This window comes from Saccopteryx leptura, chromosome 2, assembly GCF_036850995.1.
Source record: "Saccopteryx leptura isolate mSacLep1 chromosome 2, mSacLep1_pri_phased_curated, whole genome shotgun sequence".
NCBI classification, from domain to species: domain Eukaryota; kingdom Metazoa; phylum Chordata; class Mammalia; order Chiroptera; family Emballonuridae; genus Saccopteryx; species Saccopteryx leptura.
The window spans coordinates 112676422-112693395 of NC_089504.1; the positions used below are offsets into that span (position 1 = coordinate 112676422).

At 39.9% G+C, this 16974-nt stretch overlaps 1 protein-coding gene across 2 annotated transcripts in view; it reads left to right on the forward strand.

The window, feature by feature from the left end:
• KCNMB4 (potassium calcium-activated channel subfamily M regulatory beta subunit 4) overlaps positions 1-16974 on the forward strand; it is a 57639-nt gene that overhangs the window by 9352 nt on the left and 31313 nt on the right. For both annotated transcript variants that reach the window (XM_066368555.1, XM_066368556.1), the window contains exon 2: positions 11888-12015. In XM_066368555.1, coding sequence (XP_066224652.1) covers positions 11888-12015 — 128 coding nt within the window. The remainder of the gene's footprint in view (positions 1-11887; positions 12016-16974) is intronic.

Consider the following 16974-nt stretch of genomic DNA (forward strand, 5'->3'; position numbering starts at 1 on the left):
GATTATGCAGCATTTATGAAAATGTCTACAGACCATTATGAAAATTACACGTGATGTAATGGGAAAATGAGCAAAGGATGTGTACACGCAATTCATGAAAGGTACTCAATGGCCAATAAATGTGAAAAGATGCTCGATTCCAACAGTTTCAGGGAAACTTAAATGACAATAATAATGGAACACCATTTCACAACCATCAGATTGGCAAAACTTAATGTGTTTCATAAAACCAAGTGCTGATGAGCATTCAGGAAAATGATAAAGTCATACTCATTGCTGGAAAATTGCTTCAACCTCTTAGGGAAATAATCAAATACACGAAGTGCAACTGAAGCTGTGTGTACCTGAAAACTCAGCGCAGATGTATCCTCCAATATGGCACAGAATCCTTGTATACTGCTGGAGGCACTGGGCTACGCCAGGGAATCCAGGGAGCTTTCTGTAGCTTGGAGCAGCTAGAGTGGATTCTCCTGCCCTGGTGCCACTGAAACTCAGTAGTGTTATGGGTCACGAAAAGGCTCCGAATAGCAATGCCAAATATTACTATATGTTTCTTCCAAGATATAAAGTAGCCCACCAAGTATTGTGCCTCTTTCTTAGTTTTAAGGAGTGAAAAGTACAGCAATCTGTCTTTCACTTTGAAGGGTATCCAGAAATGCCCTGGACCACTAGAGCCCCAGGAGCCCACTGAGTGGGCGGGCCCCGAATCTCCCACCCTCTGGCACACCTGCGCTGCCCCAAGGATTCTAGGGTGCTTTGTATTTCCTGCTTTCCAGGTCCAACCAGCACGATAGCATCAATGCAAACACAGTATCATATTCTATGGGAGGATGAGAAGATTATAGCATAACAGCCAGATAGAGAGTGTTCAGGGAGTCCTGAGTCAGTCAGTGAAGTCTACACCGTCTCTGGTATGCTCTCTCCACACGGATGGAAAAAATAGCACTTAACAGGGCAATCACTATAGAATAAGCTCCAGAGGTAAGTTTATGTGCTCCAGTAAAGAGACTATATATGTAACAGTGTATGGAAATGGAATCACCACTGATACATTTAACAATATGGTCATTCTCTAAGACTTTTCTTCAAGAGCCACATAGGCAAGTTAAAAGGGGATGTGATGGAAATCTACACTCATAATCTCTGTGACTTCCCAGGAATACAGTATTGCTTTATTGGTTTACTGTTTGGGGAAGGAGCAGGTAGTTCAAGAGTTGTCCACCGTAGTAGCCTTCTGTCCATGGGTAAGGGGGTCCCGGTAGGAATAGGAGTGGTACTGACATGTGTATTGCTTCCATACATTCAGAATCTGTAGGAACCACCACAGGAGGAGTTCATGGACTCACTGGGCTCATTGTGATACTAACTTGGGCCAGTACTTTATTTTTTTCCCTGACGCTATGAACCTCCATACTGAGCACAATCATATGTAGAGTCACCAGGGATTAGGGTTAGCACAGAGCCAGTATTCAATAATACTCTAAATGCCTGCCCTATTTCCACTGCACAGCTTCTATGGTAAATGTTTACGTGTACTCTTGGGAGAGGTTAGAAGAGTTTCAGTAGGCACTGCTTGTGGTGCTACCATGAGATCTTTCCTCAACGATACCCAGTCTCCCTTCATCCACAGAGCTTTCTATGTGGATCGGATGAGGAACCCTTACATCATGGTGACTCATTGGACTTCATTTCATCAAACCTCAAGGTTCCCCCCCCCCAGGTATGTATGTAGAGCCAGGAGAACCTTAGAAGTCTGTCCCCCTTCTTAGTCCTTGGAGTCCAATGACCCATTAGCCACTGTCAAAGATCCCTGTGAACCAAATCATTTTTATTATGCTCACAAATTCTGTGGGTCAGAAATCCAGCCAAGGCACCATGGGACAGCTTGTTTCTGCACCATGATGCCGAGGTCCCAGTGGAATACACAAAGGCTGGAGCCTAGAATCATCTGATGGCTCATTTATTTGCATATTAGGCAATTGATGTGGTTATTGGCTGGCGGGCTCAGTTCCTGTCCACACAGACCTTTCCATGTGATTTCTGCATAGGCTAGCTTAGGCTTCCTCATGGCATAGTGTCCAGATTCCAAGGACAAGCATTCCCGAGAGAGAGATGCAGGCAGGAACTATGCCACCTTTTCTGATTTAGCGTTGGCAGTCACATGTCATCATCTCCTTTGTAATTGCAGGCTCACCCATGTTCCAGGTAAGGGAAGATAAACCCATACGTGTAAATAGAGGAGTGTCGGTGTCACGTTGTAAGAACATGTGAAATGGGATAAATATTAGTGCAGCCATCTTTGGAAGTTCATTCTGCGTCAGCTTTTCGTTATCACCATCTATCAATCCTGGTTCTAGGGAACTTATCATTACTGATCTCCTTCATGCAGGAATGACAGTTGTAATATTTCATTAAATGTGTATACATACACACACACATTGGATTTGTGTATCTTACAGTACACAATACAATACACAAATAATGTCAACAGTGAAGCATATCTGCATGCGTGCATGAGCTTTTGACAAACTTTATTTTATTTTAATGTTCTATATAGTTATAAGAGGATTGGCCTACTTCAAGGATTTTACATTTTGATCATAAGCTGTTGAAGAAATTCTTACATGTGCAGTCATGCTTGTTATAAATAATAACTGTTGTGCTTCTTCCAGATTAAAACTGCTTGTTTTGGTTTGATTTCTTCTATTTAGAAATGACCTTTACATTTGGCAAGACAGTGTATTTTTATTTTCTAATGCTAAAGCTGAACGAACTATTTTTTTCTTGGAAGTGGAATATCGTTCCAAACTTTTCACAGCTTTAATAACATCACCAACCTAGCAGTCTGCTCAGATCCAGAAGTTAAGTGGATATTACTAATTTACAGAAAATGCAGGTGTGTTAACACATGATAATTATAACTAAAGGAGTGTTGGTGGGTGGCTGGGAATACTCTACAGCAGGAAGTGAGCAACTTTTCAGAGAGGCATTAAGGGGAGAAGAACAACTCTTTTGTGAGTAGCAGTGCAGATAATTCGGACACTTTCCATCACCTTCTCCCATGCCCCCTAAACTCCAGCACAGTAAGTGACTCAGTCTTTCTGGAACATCCATACACAAAGTCTGTGCACATTGCATTTGTTCTTGGAGTGTCACCTTCCCAACCTGTTCTTTGAGAAGCGAAGTCCATGACGACACAAATCCAAAGTCATCTATTCTGTGGAGTCTTGCAAAACCTCAAAGCTCCAAAGCCATGTCTTCCCGTCCTCTCTTGTAATCACAAAGCCCCTTTTGAATATGTTGCTATTACTACACTGCATGCTCCAAGGAGGGGAGGAGGGGAAGGGGGAAGGAGTGAGTAATATCTGTTCTTTGTTTCCTGTCCAGCACTCAGCAGTCAAGAGTGGTTTGTTGTTTGAATGACTATTTCTAAAAATCTGTCATTTTAAAGGAGGAGAGTTATTAAAAATGCAAATTTTTAGTTTTACTGAATCAGACTCTCAGAAGGTGGATATTTTTGATAAGCATGTCACTGGTCTGTGGAGCATGCTCTGACAAATGCTGTTCTAGGCTAAATACTTCTCCGTTCCTGCCCAGCCCAGAAGAGCTCTCGGAAGAGCTCATTTTAGCATCTCCTGTTCTTAGGTGGCCTTGCTTTTCCCATTTTCTAAGCCATTTATTTGACCTTCAGATTCTTCCAAAAGGTTATTTTCATTTAGCTTTCAGATATGGATATACATTCTGAAACCACTTGCCCTAGAACTTAATGGTTTTACCTGATGTGTAATTTCATAGTATTTGTTCAATTAACCTACATTCATAAAGTATGTGTGTGTGTGCATGTGAACATGCTTATACATGCAGTTCATAAAGTCTTGAGGCATGTGAAATGTTGTGGAGCTTATCAATGGCTCCACACTGTATTCCCCAGTGCTTCTCTGATTGTGTGTTTATATTACCAAAAAGGCATTAAAGCTACAAATCATAGCTGACATACAGATGTCTTACAGGATTTCAAAAACTGGGAGATTTTAGTATAAAATAGAATTAGACTTATTCCAGGAGACAGTGTTTTAAGAATTCATTTTCTAACCAAATTTATTTTGGAAATTATTTACTCAGCTAAACCTATTCTAGTATTATGTTTGTCAATACTACCCTTCCTACTTAGTGAAGTCAAGAAAGAAACTGGGGGAAAAAAGCCAGTTTTTCCATTTCTGTATCTTAGCTGATGCTTAACACAGAGCCTGGTCCCCGATGTTTAGTTGAATGGATCATGTGTTTTGTGCAATGGTCTTCTAAAATTAGTAACAGAAGAAAGTGAATTCTGCCTACTCAGCCCATGTGATTGAAATGCAATCCTCAAGACATGTATCACACAAAGAAACCACTCAAAAATGGTTCTATTAAAATACAAATCCATTGTGGTAGGCTGAAAAAGTATGCTATTATAAATCTTGATAAACCCTAAAATAAGATAGTGGGAAAAATGTAATAATATATAATCAAATATTCCACATCAAGTGTTTATAGTGTCTTCCTTTAATAAACTGGAATCCTTTATATAAATATACTCAGAATAGCCCACTTGATTCTATCAGCAATGTTCATGAATGCAAAAGCCATTTCTTTTTCCTAAAAGATAGACATTAAACAAGTATATCACATGCCTCTTCTTTTTTAAAAAAAAAAGTTTATTTTAGGCCCTGGCTGGTTTGCTCAGTGGTTTGAGAGTTGACCCGGGATATGGACATCCCAGGTTCGATTCCTGGTTAGGGCACACAAGAGAAGGAATTATCTGCTTCTCTCTCCCTCCCTCTCCCCCTTCTCTTCTTCTTCCCCTCCCGAAGCCAGTAGCGCCATTGGTTTGAGTGTCCACCCTGGGCACTGAGGATAGCTTGGTTGTTCGAGCGTGTCAGCCTCAGGTGCTAAAAATAGCTCCATTGATTTGAGCATCAGCACCAGACAGGAATTGCCAGGTGTATCCAGGTCAGGGCACATGTGGGAGTCTGTCTCACTATCTCCTCTCCTCTCGCTTAAAAAAAAACCTATTTTATTTTATTATTTAAATTAAATTCATTGAAGTGACATTGGTTTCTCCTGACTTTTTAAAGAAAATAATTTCATGCAATTTTAGGCAGCGAATGACACAGACTCTAGTGAAGGTTATTTTAGAAGTTGGGAAACACTGCTTTTGCAAATGTAAAACAAAAAAGGTTAGAACTGCCTGACTAGGCAGTGGCACAGTGGATAGAGTGCGGCCTGGGATGCTGAGAACCCAGATGTGAATCCCTGAGGTCTCTGCCTTGAGCACAGACTCACCAGCTTGAGCGTGGGGTCACTGGCTTGAGCGTGGGATCATAGACATGACCCCATGGTCACTGGCTTGAGCCTAAAAGTTGTTGGCTTGAAGCCCAAGGTCACTGGCTTTAGCAAGGGGGCACTGGCTCAGCTGTATCCCCTCAGTCAAGGCACACATGAGAAAGCAATCAATGAACAACTAAGGTGCTGCAACTATGAGTTGATGCTTCTCATCTCTCTGTCTTTCTGTCGGTCTGTCCCTGTCTGTTTTTCTCTCTCTTTCCCTCTCTCTCTCTTTATCACTTAAAAACATTTTTTTACCAGGAATGCACATTGTCCTACATGACCAAAGACATTGTGTCTATAAATTCACCTAAGTGAAATTACACCCATGGCACCAAAAACCAAACCAACCCTGGAGCCAAACCAAGACGGGAGGGAACATGCAAAGGCATGCAGTGCATTTCTAGAGTCTCAGAACAACAAAGAACTGCAACAGACAGCTTTACCCCGTTAGTCCTCAGAAGGACACGTTACCAATTTCACTCCCAATGAATCATTACACTGATCTTCCCAGAGAGCGATGCAAAAGTCAGCTCATCTCCTTTAACCTTCAAACCAGAAGCCCTAAAGATAGAGACCCGGGAGGCAGTGTTGTGCAGTGGTTAAGAACCTTCTGCAGTCTGAATCCTAGCTTTTTCATTTGCCATTGTTACTTAAAGCAAGTTTTCTTAAACCCCTCTGCCCCTCAGTTTTCTCATCTGTAAAATCAGGGTGATTATAATATTTGCTCATTTGGATAAATGAGATGCTTGACATTAATGTTAGCCATGATGGTGATAGTGATGATGATATGGTATATATTATTCTTTGTGCCCCTCCCCCAAAGGGAAGAGGCTCATGGTGAAGCTATTATCGTGTCTGGAAAACCATCAAGCTTGAACAGCCTAGGAAGGAAAAAGAGTTGCTATAACTGAATTTCTATTTCTTTTTTCTAGAACTCTGTTTTGAAATTTCACTGATAGTTTATTTTAAAATTTAAGAACTATACTAATCCACTTAAGTCAAGTTGAGAAAAAATCTAAGGAGAATCTGAGTTTGGCTTTATAGAAATTTTAAAGACTTACTGGAGAATCAAGATATAAGAAAATGAACAATAATGATTTTTAAGAACATAAAGTTTAACCTTTAAAATATTTTCCTTTCAAGGTGATGTAACTTTTAAAAGTGGCTAGAGCAGGGGTCCCCAAACTACTGCCCGCGGGCCACATGCAGCCCCCTGAGACCATTTATCTGGCCCCCTCCGCACTTCCAGAAGGGGCACCTCTTTCATTGGTGGTCAGTGAAAGGAGCACATTGACCATCTCATTAGCCAAAAGCAGGCCCATAGTTCCCATTGAAATACTGTCAGTTTGTTGATTTAAATTTACTTGTTCTTTATTTTAAATATTGTATTTGTTCCCGTTTTTTTTTTTTGTTTTTTTTTTTTTTTTTACTTTAAAATAAGATATGTGCAGTGTGCATAGGGATTTGTTCATAGTTTTTTTTATAGTCCAGCCCTCCAATGGTCTGAGGGACAGTGAACTGGCCTCCTGTGTAAAAAGTTTGGGGACCCCTTGGCTAGAGTATTATAAGCTCCTTATTTAACCTGTGATACTCTTTGGAAAGAATGCAGTCCATGGAAAGAATACTTAGATTTTGATCTCGGGTTCTTTTCCCCAATGAATAAAGTACTTTGCTTCCAAAAATTCATTTGCACTAGCTTAAAGTTTCCTGAAGGTAAGAAACATTTCTTTTATCCCACATGAAGCCAAGACATACCTAATACAAAGCTGACACACTTGGTGAAAGATTTTGTCCGATGTTTTCAGAAACGTAGGTGTGACTCCCCTGGTCACATCGTGGAGTTATTGTCATTTGGTAGAGGGTTTCTTTTACTCCCCCCACCAAAAAAGAATGAATAGTAAAAAATTCAAACTGAGCTAACTTGCCAATTTTTAAATCTGCTTTAATTACATTTGACTGTTAGTTGTTATTCTTTAAAAATTGGACTTCGGATGACAGGAATGCAGCATAATCAAATGTCAAAATAACCTAGAGATGTTTTCTCTGAACATATGTACCCTGATTTATCAATGTCACCCCATTAAAATTAATTTATAAAAATATATATATATATACCCCTTGCCTCAAGTGTGCCCACTGCAAAAAAGGCTCTAATGAATTTTTACGGCTTTACGCCTTATAGCTTCTATCTCCAAATCTAGAAATTTCTTTCTACAAAGAATACAGTCAATTGACACCTATTTCCCCTTTATAAACTAATTTGCATGATATAGAAAAGAAATGTTTTAATAGAAGGAAAGGAAATGTCCAGTACATTATTGGAAATAAGCAAAAAAAAGAAAAAAAAGAGAAAAAATCAGAGTCCCTTTATGAATATTACTTTTAAACAAAGTATAAACCCTCAGGAAAGGACCTACACATCCTTTCTTGCTGGCTGGAATGATGACTCATCAGGCTTCCAAACCATGTCCCCAGTGGGTGGGATCTCTTCTGGGAAAACACTGCAGTTGTGTTTGTAGCCCTGCCTTCTGCTGGGAACTTTCTTGGTGTACCTCCAAGAAGAGACTCATGGAAATGTAGACCTAGAAATTATTTTGGAGACATTACAGATTAGAAAAAAATGAAATCTAGAAAAAGGACATTACTTATTCAAGCCCAAACACCTAACAAATAATAAGACTGAAGCCTTATTGAATGGTCTCCATTGTTTCTAAGCCCAATTGCTACTTTGGAAGAACTCAGAATTCATAATTTCACAGACATTTTTAGCTTTATATTACTGTTATTAATAGAAGTGGAACTATATATGCAGATGATAAATATACAGTGACTCCTCAAACACTAAAATAATACTATTTGTATAACATGTGAATTTGTTATATATATATATATATAATATATATAAAACAAATTTACTAACATTTAAAATGTGTTTATAAAATTCAAAATATATCAAAGACTTAAATATAAGATCTGAAACAATAAATTACATAGAAGAAAATGTAGGTGCTAAACTTTATGAACCTTGGCTATAGAGAACAGTTTATGAATTTGACCTGAACGGCAAGGAAAGTAAAGGCAACAATAAATGAATGAGACTATATCAAACTAAAAAGCTTCTGCACAGCAAAATAAACTGACAACAAACAAAAAGGCAGCCAACTAATGGGAGATGATATTTGCAAATAGCAGCTCCAATAAGGGGTTAATATCCAAAATATCTAAAGAACTCACAAAGCTCAGCAACAAACAAGGAAACAAACCAATTAAAAAATGGGGAGAGGACCTGAACAGACACTTTTCCCTAGAGGACATACAAATGGCCAACAGATATATGAAAAGATGCTCATCTTCATTAGCTATTAGAGAAATGCAAATCAAAACTACAATGAGATACCACCTCACACCTGTTAGATTGGCTTTTATCAACAGGACAGGTAATAACAAGTGTTGGAGAGGCTGTGGAGAAAAAAGAACCCTCATCCACTGTTGGGGGGATGTAAACTGGTACAGCCTTTATGAAAGAAAGTATGGTGATTCCTCCTAAAATTAAGAATAGAACTAATTATGACCTAGCAATCCCTCCATTGGGTATCTACCCAAAAAACTCAAAAACACTGGTGTGTAAAACACCCCCCCCCCATGTTTATCACAGCATTACTCACAGTGGTCAAGACATGAAAACAACCAAAATGTTCCTAGATAGAGGATTGGATAAAGAAGATGTAGTACATACATATATATATACATATACATATACATATACATATATATATGTGTATATATATATATATATATATATATATATATAATGGAATACTACTCAGCCAAAAGAAATGAGGACATATTGCCATTTATGACAACATGGATGGACCTTGAGAATATTATACTGAGTGAAATAAGTAAATCAGAAAAATCTAAGAACTATATAATTTCACACATAGGTGAGATATAAAACTGAGATAGACATAGATAAAAGTGAAGTGGTTGCCGGGAGAGGGGATTGTGGGGGAGGGAGTAAAGAGAGACAAATATACAGGGAGGAAAATGATTTGACTCTGGGTGATGGACACACAACATAATCAACAGTTCCAATGCTATAGCAATGTTTACCTGGAACCTATGTATTCTTATTGATCAATATTACCCCATTAAATTTAATTTTCGAAATAAAATTTTAAAAATAAATATGTTTATATTGTTTATTTTTAAATGTTTAATCACTGTGAAAATAACTTTATTATCTTGAATAAAAATATATCTAAGTGTTATTTAAATATAGTTGGTATACAGTATATTAGTTATAATATTTTCAGGTTTACAATATAGTGATTTGATATTTTTATATCTTACAGTGTGATCACCCCACTAATTTTAGTAATCACCTCTCACTGTGCAAACTTACCACAGTATTATTGACTATATCTCCCTTTACTTTTTCTACCCATCCCCTAGCTGCTTCCTGCTGGTAACCATCCCTTTGGTCTTTGTTTCTTTGAATCTGTTTTTGTTTTGTTTTGTTTTTTATAAATTCCACATGTAAGTGAGACCACATGGTATTTGTCTTTCTCTGTCTTACTTATTTTACTTACCTAGTAACCTCTAGATCCAACCAGGTTGTCACAAATGTCAAGATTTTATTTTTTATTGCTGCATACTAATCCATTTTGTGTATATATTGCATATATATGTGTGAATGTCTATGTGTGTGAATATTCTTTATTCATTCATCTATCAATAGACACCTAAGGTGTTTCTATATCTTGCCTATTTTAAATAATGCTGCAGTGACCATAAGGGGGCTATATTTCTTTAATTACTGTTTTTGTTTTCTTCAGATAAATATCTAGAGGTAGAATTGCTCGGTTATTAATTGTGTTATTGTTTATTACTTTTACCCACATTTTTGAAACTTCACTGTTACCAGGCACAGTTTTAAGTGTGATGATACAAAAAGAAAATAAATGAATAATTCCTTGTCCCAACTTGCCAGCACACTGGGGAGGCCGACATACAACGGACAAGAATGACACTGTGATTCTTGTGAAGCAGGTGTGACACCTATGGCCACATAAATGAAGGGAGCTTAGCTGTGGAGTAAGAAAGGGAAGCTCCCCTGACAGGTAACACCAGAACTGCATCTTGAAAGAACCAGAGTAAAAGCATGTGCCAGACAGGTAGCTATGAGAGCAGGGGGCAAATTTCGGAGCAAGTGCTCCCACCTGGCTGCATCCCAACTTACGTAAAACCAAGGACAGGCAGGCATGAGCTTGTGATGAGCTTTGTACATCATGCTAAAAAAGTTTGTATTTTACCAGAAAATAATGGGAAAGCATTGATATATTATATGCTCTTACATAATATGACTCAAATTATACTATCAAGTCAACAGATTTGTTCTCCTTAATATCAGATACCCTGGTGAAATGGCTGAGAGTGGAATGTGATAAAGTCACCAGAATCTAATTCCTATTGTAGAGCTGACAGAAATATCAATGTCCTCATCTGTAAAAGGGAGATCATTATAGGGTTGTTGTAAGACGCATACGAGTTAAAGCCTGTTAAGCATTTATTACAGTGCCTGGCATATCGTAAAGACTCAGTAACTCTTAGTCGGCATCGTCTTCCTCATGACCATCATCATTATAAAAGACTGAATTGGAGAAAATGGATGAGAATGGTAAGGGCTAATTTTAACATCTAAAGTTGAGAGTAATTTTCCAATTCTGCTGAATCTATATTGCTTAGAGTCCCTTCAGAGAGAACTACTTTGTCAGAGGCATGGCTAGGAAAAGGCATTGGTTAGCAAAATGCACTTATTATGTACTTGAGAGGAACTTTCCTGCTGATTTTGTTGTACAAGATAGCGTAAGAAAAGAATCCCAGAGGTTCAGCTATGGAAAGCGGTATCTGAGGAGGGCTCGTGCTTTGTTAAAGAGGAAAGAGGAAAATATTAATTTCCATAGAAAGAACTTGAAGATAAAATTAACTTTATTTTTTGCTTTCCTTTCTTGATTGATAGGCTCTCAAAAAGAGAGAGTATGCTTTTGGTTTGCTATTAGATTGCAACTAGCTGTTTATAATATAGCCTTGTACTGTAAGGACTGAAGGTTATTTCTTTGTTGTATTTTTGTTATTGGAATATTTTCTGTAATTGTGCCAAATTAAAAATTTGAAATATGCAGCAGGTTCTTGAATGCTGTCATTTCATTCATTGTTGTTTCATCATAATGTTAATGAAATGTCCTGGGAACTTAACTCTTGTTTATATCAATTTACCCATGGTGAAATTGGTTTTGTTATACCAATTTTGGGGTTGGTCGCAGTGTCAATAACCTATCAATGACCTTAATTGAGGACTTAATATAGTTTAGCTATTTAAATTTGATTGTATTAAAAATTGGGTAGGTCAGAAATAGATTTACTGTCTGCACAATGCTATCTCCCTCTATAAAAAAGTGCACTATATTTCAATATTCTATAGAATAATAGGTTTATTTTTGTTGTTCTGTTTTGTTAGTGCTCCTATATCCCTCCCTGTAAGAGAGAAAATCAGAAGAACTTGGAAAATGTCATGAATTGGCAACAATACTGGAAAGATGAGATTGGTTCCCAGCCATTTACTTGCTATTTTAATCAATTTCAAAGGTAAGCCAATGTTTACATGTACCTATTAAAATTGTTTGTAGCCTTTGTAGTTTCACATTATGTATCAATAATATGACATTAATAAATTATAGATTGTGCTCACTTGAAAAACATACAACATGGAGAGTGTCTCAGTTCTCTCCAGCAGATAGTTAGGGAAGCCCCTTCTAACTGTACAGGTTGGGGGGGGGGCATAAAGAATCTATAGGAAAGAAGAGAGAGAGAGAGAGAGAGAGAACTTGTATTATAGAGTTTCCCCTCTGGATACACTAAGCAAATGCAGCATTCCCTGAGCATCATTATATACTAGCAGCGTTCCCTGAGGATGCCACATTAATGTACAGGACGTGAACAACTTTGAGATGCAGGTTTGTCAGCACCATGGACCGTATCAAATATTATCTTTCTTCTTCCTTCCTATTCTGTTGAGATCCCAACAAAAGGAGTGTATACCATTCAAACTTTGACTCAGAACTCAAGTAATGCCATGTAATAATAATGGCTTCTTGGACTAGAACACATCAGTACCTACCCAGATTAATCATGGTAATTTATTGACCAAACATTTATTGGGTATTCACAACACCTTGCTGGACATCTCCACTTGGATGTTCTACGGTTACATCAAACATTTTTTTTCCTCTGATGGTCCCTCTCTTAGAGAATGGCACCACCATCCACTCATTTAATTAGTCTGGATATCTCTTAGTAATTAGAATTCACTTTTCTTTTCTCTACTCTGTCACCTGGGTTTCTGTCATGTTGATTGTACCTTTGATTTCTGGTCTCTGCATTCCCTGTGGCACTGTCTTAGTTCAGATCCACCTTATTTCTCAGCTCCATTATTGCAATAATCTTTTTTTCCCCCATTTTTATTGAATTTATGAGTTGACACTGGTTAACAAAATTATACAGGTTTCTGGTGTGTAGTTCCACAGTACATCATCTGTACACTGTATTGTGTGTTCACCACTCCAAGTCAAGTCCCTTCCATCACCATTTATCCCCCCATAATCTCGTCCACCTCCTCCCAAGCTCTGCCCCAAATGCAGTAGTCTTCTAATAAGTCCTTCCGTCTCCACCCTGCCCCCATTGCAAACCACTCTGCATACCACTCCCAAGGTAATCTTTCTAAAATTGGGGACTAATCTGGGAAATCCTCATAGTTTTTTAGTAAAGTTCGGATATTTTGGCGTGGACTGTGGATCAGGTACCTATTGCTATGTAACAAACTACTGTAAATCTAACAGCTTGATTTATTACTTCTTACGATTTTTGGGTTGGCTGGAGGTTCATCGGTTGCTCTCACTTGGACTCATGGGCAGTCAGATGATGGCTGGAAGGGCTGCGTGGCCCATATGCCCTCTTCTCTCACATGCCCAGCACTAAGAGCTGGCTCGGACAAAACACCCCAGTTTCTCTCCTCTGGCCCCTCATTCCTTCCTTATAATACAATCACCTTCTTTATACTATGGCAGCCTCAGGACAGCATATCAAGAGAGCCAGGCCTTTGCCCTGGAACTAGCATAACATTACTTCTGACACATTCTATTGGTTAAAGCAAGTCATGATACAGCCCAGGTCTGTGGGGTGTTAAAATAGACTCTGCCTCTGATAGAAAATGCTACAGCGGTGTTGTAGCTATATTTAATCACTGTAGCATATGGATGACTACCACCTCTCCAGCCTTATCTCCATACTCATCCTCTTTGCAATAGACTTTCTGAACTATTTCAGAATATCTTATTCTTCTATAGCCATGCCTTTTTATTTGCTGCTCCTGCTTCTTGACTGCATTGCTGAAGGCTCCCCTGGTATCACCTTTTCTGGGCCACTTTGCTTGATCATGGTTACTTTAGTTGTATATCAGCTAGGGTGCTGTCTGCTGCAGATAAACATAAAACTGTCCCTCCAAGTGCAATCAACAATTGGGAGACTTGTTATTTTGCATATCAAGAAATGCATGAGTGGACTGATACCAGCGTTGTTTGATGCAGTGACTTAACAGTGTAATCAAGAGCCGAGCTCTCTTCCAGATCTTGGGTTTGCCTCTGGGTGGTGATCAGAAGATGGCTGCTGTGGTTCCAGATGTCACAGCCAGACACAGCAGTGTTCAAAGTGACAAAGAACTTATTTCTCCTCACATATTTTCCTTTTCACAACTTCCCAAAGCCAACATCCCCTAAGGTATTCTTGTTTATAATGAGTTCCTTTGTCTAAACCAGCGGTTCCCAAACTATAGCCCGTCCCCAAACTACAGCCTGCGGGCATGCGGCCCCCTGAGGCCATTTATCCAGCCCCCACCGCACTTCCAGAAGGGGCACCTCTTTCATTGGTGGTCAGTGAGAGGAGCACATTGACCATCTCATTAGCCAAAAGCAGGCCCATAGTTCCCATTGAAATACTGGTCAGTTTGTTGATTTAAATTTACTTGTTCTTTATTTTAAATATTGTATTTGTTCCCGTTTTGTTTTTTTTTACTTTAAAATAAGATATGTGCAGTGTGCATAGGCATTTGTTCATAGTTTTTTTTTATAGTCCAGCCCTCCAACGGTCTGAAGGACAGTGAACTGGCTGGCCCCCTGTGTAAGAAGTTTGGGAATCCCTGGTCTAAACCAATCACCAGAAAGGACAACCAGAATTTACCTATGAGTCAGGGCGAGGGCAATGTGTCCTAAGTTGTGTGGAGGAAGGGATATTGTATGAGGTATGTCTATGTATTTGTATTGGATGCATACATATCTAATACTTGAGATATACTAATACGGCTATGAATATATCTAATAAACCAAGGCTTGACAATTGTATGGTGCATGAGGCATATAGGTTATATACTAAAGAGTGGTGAATTTGTAAGCTGGAAAAATATTTTGGGGTAAGATTTCTAAAGAGTCATAAATGCCTTACTAAGGAGATGGTCTATGCCGTATGGGCAGTGAAACTTTGTAAAAAGTTGTGTTTTCTTTAAACCAAAGATTGACGTGACTAGAGCTGTGACATAGGAAGTAACTGGTGTAGAGCTGAATGCATACTGGGGGTGGGGGGATCAGTGGAGGGCAGGGAGCTCGAACTCAGTGAGGGGGAGGTGAGGAGAGTACTGAGGGAAAAATTACAACTTGCCAGTCATTGCAAATAACATTTTGTTTTGATCGCCAAACTTCATATAGTAGTTCTGAGTACTAACCCCACTTACCAGATGAGGAAACTGAATCCTAAAGAAGTTAAATAACTTGCCCAATGCACACAGCTATTAAGTGAAGAAAGTGGGATCCAGTTAGTCTGACTCGCAATGCTCCTTCTATTAACCGCCTTCTGGTCCTGACGAAGCGTTCTGAGAGTCCAAGTGGAGCCGTGGAAGTGGAGGGAGCTAACAGGGCGCAGGCCAGCAGGACCTGTTTGAGTTAAAACTAGCAGAACTGAATGGCAGTGTGAGTGATGAGGAAAAGGAGGCTGTCAAATTTGACTGGGCGTGAGAAAAAGATAGTCCAGCTCTGGCTATTCTGAACTTGGGGGGCTCATAAGACATCCAGAAGATTCTTGAAAGAGTTGGCAATGCAGAACTTTCATTCAGGAGCAGAAGGTCAGGACCAGCGTTACGCAGATCTGGGAATCGTTGGCACACAAACTGCCATTGAAGCCCAGAGAAAGAACTCACACTGGGAACACACAGAAAGGAGAACTGGGGCAGACTCTTGGATCGTCGGCATTGAAGGCGCAGGGGGAAGGAGATGGGGAAAGTGGCCAGAGGGTGAGAGGAAAGTCAAAAAACAATAGTATCTTAAAAAAAAAATTTAAGGTTATCCAGAAGCATTCCTGAGAAGTCATCAGTTTTGGCAATTAAGAAGTCTGATAGTGAAAACAGGTTAGGGACAGTCCTAGGGTACAGGGTTAGAAATCTTGTTATATTTTCCTTAGGGGAGAATGTGAAGGCATTAGTGAGTGTAGAGTACTCTTTCAAGAAGCCTTCCGTGACTGGAAAAGGGGTGTAGGAAGGAGGTGAGGCTTTGAGAGGGAAGGAGAGAAACGGGTTAGAGAAGTGGGCCCACTGCAGACCAACACTGCTCAGAAAGAGAGAAACAGAACACAGGGAGGAAACAAGACAAAAATGGAACACACTGAAGGAAACGAGATAGGATGCGATAAAAAAAAAGGTTAAGAAGTAAGGATATATTTTTCTTTTTGGGGGGGGCGGGGGAGGCAGTCAGACAGACTCCCACATGCGCCCGACCGGGATCCACCCGGCATGCCCACCAGGGGGTGATGCTCTGCCCATCTGGGGCATTGCTCTGTTGCAACCAGAGCCATTCTAGCGCCTGAGGCAGAGGCCATGGAGCCATCCTCAGTGCCTGGGCCAACTTTGCTCCAATGGAGCCTTGGCTGTGGGAGGGGAAGAGAGAGACAGAGAGGAAGGAGAGGGGGAGGGGTGGAGAAGCAGATGGGCGCTTCTCCTGTGTGCCCTGGCTGGGAATCGAACCTGGGACTCCTGCACGCCAGGCCGACGCTCTACCACTGAGCCAACCGGCCAGGGCCCAAGGATATATTTTTCTGAGGCAGGAGCCGCGTAACAGAATAGGCACCAACAGGAGGACAGGTGGGTATCGAACCGGTGACTCTCTGAATCAGGTGATGCCTCCTGCTTCCGGTCCCTGACCAGGAGCCAGTTTCAGAATGTGGGTGAGCCTCAGCTTGTGGTTGGAAGCAAACAGGGACCCCCTCCCATGGGCTGTCCTGACTAATGGTCCTGGGCTACTTAACAAGCCTCCCCGCCCCCACTCCCCACTCGGCACTGAGTTCTAGAGGCCACTGCCCCCAGGCATAGCTGCTCCTGTGAGTGCCTGAAGTCGGAATATCCTCAGTACCCAGTCCGGGACTGTTCCTCCAGAACGATGAGAACTATGTGAAAAGAGATAAGCCTTCATTCTCTACCTACTCTGGTAACTTTAGTAACACTAAAGTTAA